Raw genomic sequence first — 5,022 nt, 5'->3', positions numbered from 1 at the left:
AAATCTGTCACCAGTTGGATGGAAACCTAGCTACAGATGACCTTTGGAAATATCTTAAACCACCCCAGCTCTCTGTCAAGTTCCATTTCTTAAATGCATGAACTGTTGAATGTTTTTTAACAAGTGCCAATTAATAATATATATATATATATATATATATATATATATATATATATATATAGATATATATTTTTAAATCCATATGCAGACATTATTTTTACCAAATTGGCTTATCAACATTAGACTGCAATTTAGTTTAGGTAAAGACACAGTAAACAACGGCCGAGAACGCATGTTTGATTGAAACAGCAGTTCTAAATACTTTGATAATGTATTCACTCTGTAGCCTACAGTATAGAAATGTCACACTGTAAACCAGAGCTATATCCGCTATAGACAAAAAGCTTTATTTGTGTTTTTTTCCATTTTTCCCCATAGCTTTCCTTTGCCAAAACAAGAACATTTCATATGAAATCCAAACATGTTTTATCCACATTAAAACCAACTAAAAATAAATTGATCTGATAACCACACCATGTTCTTCACCTTTAAAAAAAAAGCATTACAGGACTACAAGTACCAGAATGCATTGTGATACAAGCAGGAAAACAACAACAACAATAGCAAACGGCTGACTTCTCTGTTTGACTGCAGAGACTGTTACCCTCGTCGCTCTAATATTTCAAGGGTCTACAATATAATTTCATTTCACATATGAATAACTTCTGCTGCCTCTTTGAAAAGTAAAGTAAGAAATAACATGGAATAAAGTAAAATATAAAAGTTGTATTTAGCTCACTTTTCTCTGAAATGTCGTTTATTTCTGCGTTCATTCGGATGTTCTCGGCCAGCTCTCTGTAAATGGTCGGACATGACCGGGGAGAGGAGTGTTCTATCACAAAGCCACAACATTACTCTCATACACTTCGGTCCCCCAATCTTTTTTAGTGAAACGGAAAAGTACATTTTGTAAAGCGGAAGTGCATCTGAGATCCCAAACTCCCACTGGATTTTTTTTGGGGCCATTTCCGTCACCTTTAAGTGTACATGGAGGTCTGGCTCCCTTTCCGTCACCTTTAAGTGTACATGGAGGTCTGGCTCCCTTTCCGTCACCTTTAAGTGTACATGGAGGTCTGGCTCCCTTTCCGTCACCTTTAAGTGTACATGGAGGTCTGGCTCCCTTTCCGTCACCTTTAAGTGTACATGGAGGTCTGGCTCCCTTTCCGTCACCTTTAAGTGTACATGGAGGTCTGGCTCCCTTTCCGTCACCTTTAAGTGTACATGGAGGTCTGGCTCCCTTTCCGTCACCTTTAAGTGTACATGGAGGTCTGGCTCCCTTTCCGTCACCTTTAAGTGTACATGGAGGTCTGGCTCCCTTAGTGTTGCACAATACATGGGGATGTCACATTGTCCATTCCCCTCGAGATGACAGGCCCTCAGTCTCCACAATGACCCAGCGGTCACCAGCCTCAGTACTGGGACTCAGACAAGAGGACCTGACATAGAAATGGGCATGTGTCGTACAGCGAAAACGTCACACGGTGAAAAGCTCACATTCAGAGCATGAGAGAGAAAGAGAGAGAGAGGGGGCAGAGAATGAGACAGAGAGAGAGTGTAGAGCGAATGAGAGAGAGTAAGATAGAAGGGGGTAGAGAGAATGAGAGAAAGAGAGGGAGAGAGATGAGGGGTAGAGAGAGAGAGAGAGAGAGAGAGAGAGGGAGAGAAAGAGAAGAGGGGTAGAGAGAGAAGAGCAGTAAAGAGAGAGATGAGGGGTAGAGAGAGAGAAAGAGAAGTGGGGTAGAGAGAGAGGGGTAGAGAGAGAGAGTGTGAGAGAAGAGGGGTAGAGAGAGAGGGGTAGAGAGAGAGAAAGAGAGAGAAGAGGGATAGAGAGAGAGAGAAGAGGGGTAGAGAGAGAGAGATGGGTAGAGAGAGAAAGAGAGAGGAGGGGTAGAGAGAGAAAGAGAGAGAAGAGGGGTATAGAGAGAGAGAGAAAGAAGAGGGGTAGAGAGAGAGGGGGGTAGAGAGAGAGAGAAGAGGGGGTAGAGATAGAGGGGGTAGAGAGAGAGAGAGAGAGAGAGAGAGAGAGAGAGAGAGAGAGAGAGAAGAGGGGGTAGTGAGAAAGAGAGCACCGCAGCATGAGATGAAGAGACTCATTTTGAATTCAGCACCAGTGGAAAAAAGGCAATTTTTTAAACGGTTCATTTGTTTGTTTTTACATAACTTTTTTTTTTGTATGACAAAAAGATCCTCTTTTTAAAAAATCTACACTGCCCTGCCTGTGATGGGACCCCCATGGCATGTTTTAGAGGGTCTACACAGAGGTCTATGGCTGCTTACGACCTTGTTGGAGAGCCACGACAGCGCCGTCCCACCCCCCTGTTCTCCCGGTATAAAAGTTAAACAAGTGTCTTTGGCAGATTTACAGAAAAGGTCCTCATCTACTCTGGGACGCTACTGCTAGAAATTGCAAAGATGTTAGAGACTGGTCAGAGACACACAAGAAGAGAGAGAGAGAGAGAGAGAGAGAGAGAGAGAGAGAGAGAGAGAGAGAGAGAGAGAGAGAGACTGGTCAGAGACACACAAGAAGAGAGAGAGAGAGAGAGAGAGAGAGAGAGAGAGAGACTGGTCAGAGACACAAGAAGAGAGAGAGGGAAAGACTGGTCAGAGACACACAAGAAGAGAGAGAGAGAGAGAGAGAGAGAGAGAGAGAGAGAGAGAGAGAGAGAGAGAGAGAGAGAGAGAGAGACTGGTCAGAGACACACAAGAAGAGAGAGAGAGAGATAAAGAGAAGGTTCACCTATGATCTATCACCGCAGGAGCCAACGTGACAAAGTAATATACTACTGTATAATACACTGTAACAGAATGAACATGTACAAGTGGGACACTATTGAGCATAATCAAAGCACAAAGCCTCAAAGAGAAACGCAAACAGTCCGAAGATGAAGATGCAAATGAGAGGGTCCTTAAGTGGAGATGACGTCACTGTCGACCATCCAGACACGTAGGAGGGGAGTTTGTTCTCAGTTCGGTTCAAAACCCCATCCATTTCTTGCACATCCCAGCGCTCCTCTGCAGCTGGGAGGCTGTTTTTGTAAAGACTTTAAGGAACTCCTTCCTGTCTTTAAGGGACTCCTTCTTGTCTTTCCACTACTCCTTCCTGGTCCCCAGGACTACTCCACTTTATTGCCACCTGGACTTGAGCTGTAGGCCGAGGGTCAGAAGCCAGAGGTCATGAAGCAAGGGTTACGCTGAGGAGTTGGAGGGTTCTGAGGGAGGGAGGGGCAGTATGAGTTTACAGTGTCCAGATGGTGCATGTCGAGGGGTTGAGGGTGGAGGGGAGTGGACTGATATGGGAGGAGGAGAGGACAGGCGTGGGGAGATGGGGTGTGGAGGAGGCATGTCTCCTCGCGCGGGGCAGAGGCGGAAGATTTGACGGGAAGTCGGGTAGGGGCTGTTCCAAAGGGGGTACGGCCGGCGGGCCCAAGATGCTATGATGAGGACAGGAGAAGCGTGAGCAGCATGGCCAGCATGAGGGAGAGGCAGGGGGCGGCCACCCAACAGCCACCGGTGCTGTCGTCTGTCAGGAAGGGCTCTGGGGACTCATACACTGAGTCATCTGAGAGAGAGAGAGAGAGAGAGAGAGAGGTAGAGATAGAGGTAGAGAGAGAGAGAGAGAGAGAGAGAGAGAGAGAGAGAGAGGGAGACAGAGAGGTAGAGAGGTAGAGAGAGAGATAGAGGTAGAGAGAGAGAGGGAGACAGAGAGAGAGAGACAGAGAGAGCGAGAGAGAGACAAAGAGGTAGAGAGAGAGAGAGACAGACAGAGAGAGACAGAGAGAGAGAGAGAGCGAGAGAGGGAGACAGAGAGGTAGAGAGGTAGAGAGGTAGAGAGAGAGAGAGAGAGAGAGAGAGAGAGAGAGAGAGAGAGAGATTATGCTTCAAACAGGTTGCAATCTAATACAGTCAAATCCTTGTGCAGTTTCAATCTGGCTATATCTGGGCTTTGTCAAAAGCAAACACTGGCAAAGCATACATTGACGCCTTTTGGTTCTTTTCTTCCCCGTGACCCAGATATGCTCTGTCAATAGTCATACATACACGTGTGATGTTTACACCTCCCACTTTCACTGTCATCTCCAATGTTGACGCCGGCAGAGTGAGAAGCGCTACATGTTGTTGACAGGTCTGCACTGGGAGAGTCGTCTTGAAGACACGAGTCACACCAATAGAGACAGCCAATCAAACAGTGGGCGACGCTGACTCAAGGAGAGTTGATGTGTGAGGCTGACGGTGTGTTAAAATGTACTTGGTACTGGCATATTTAATGTTAAAACCACCCAACTCTCTCTCCTTACAGCTGCCATGAGGAGCTCTATTTAACATTACTTTAACAGCTTTCTGATTTTGGAATTCCTGACTAAATATATAGGAGTTGGCCGTTTCCATTCCGCCAAAATACATTAAAAAAGGAGGGGGGGGGGGGGGGTTCTGGGAAAAACCAAGGTTAACCCCGGTCTCCCAAACAAGATTAGGATTGGACCCTTAAAGAGCAGATGACAATAAACAGTCACATAGCAGACTTCGGGAAAGACATTCTAATGGTTAGGGCAGAGGCTGGATTGAGGCTAGGCTGTTTTGTATAATAAATGTCTTTAACAGACAGGTCCCCACATTCACCACCATACTGCAATTGTAAATATGCACACACACATATACATGTGGGGTGGCGATTATGATATATATATATATATATATATATATATATATATACACACACACATGTGGGTTGGAGATTATGAAATATAAATATATATATACATATACATATACATGTGGGTTGGAGATTATGAAATATAAATATATATATACATATACATATACATGTGGGTTGGAGATTATGAAATATAAATATATATATATATACATGTGGGTTGGAGATGATGAAATATAAACCCACTGTTCCTAGGCTGTCATTGAAAATAAGAATTTGTTCTTAACTGACTTGCCTAGTTAAATAATGGT

The 5,022-nt window shown here is 44.6% G+C and overlaps 1 protein-coding gene across 2 annotated transcripts in view; it reads right to left on the bottom strand.

The window, feature by feature from the left end:
* Positions 1-386: 386 nt before the first annotated feature.
* The window catches only part of efna2b (ephrin-A2b), a 205,944-nt gene continuing 201,308 nt past the window's right edge, over positions 387-5,022 (bottom strand). For both annotated transcript variants that reach the window (XM_014149599.3, XM_045697320.2), the window contains exon 4: positions 387-3,619. In XM_014149599.3, the coding sequence (XP_014005074.1) occupies positions 3,492-3,619 (128 nt within the window). In that variant the 3' untranslated portion in view covers positions 387-3,491. The remainder of the gene's footprint in view (positions 3,620-5,022) is intronic.

This window comes from Salmo salar, chromosome 16 (genome assembly GCF_965601325.2).
Source record: "Salmo salar chromosome 16, fSalSal1, whole genome shotgun sequence".
In the NCBI taxonomy this organism is placed as follows: Eukaryota; Metazoa; Chordata; class Actinopteri; order Salmoniformes; family Salmonidae; genus Salmo; species Salmo salar.
Note: the sequence above shows the minus strand (reverse complement) of the source record. Positions and strands in the feature narration are given on the sequence as shown.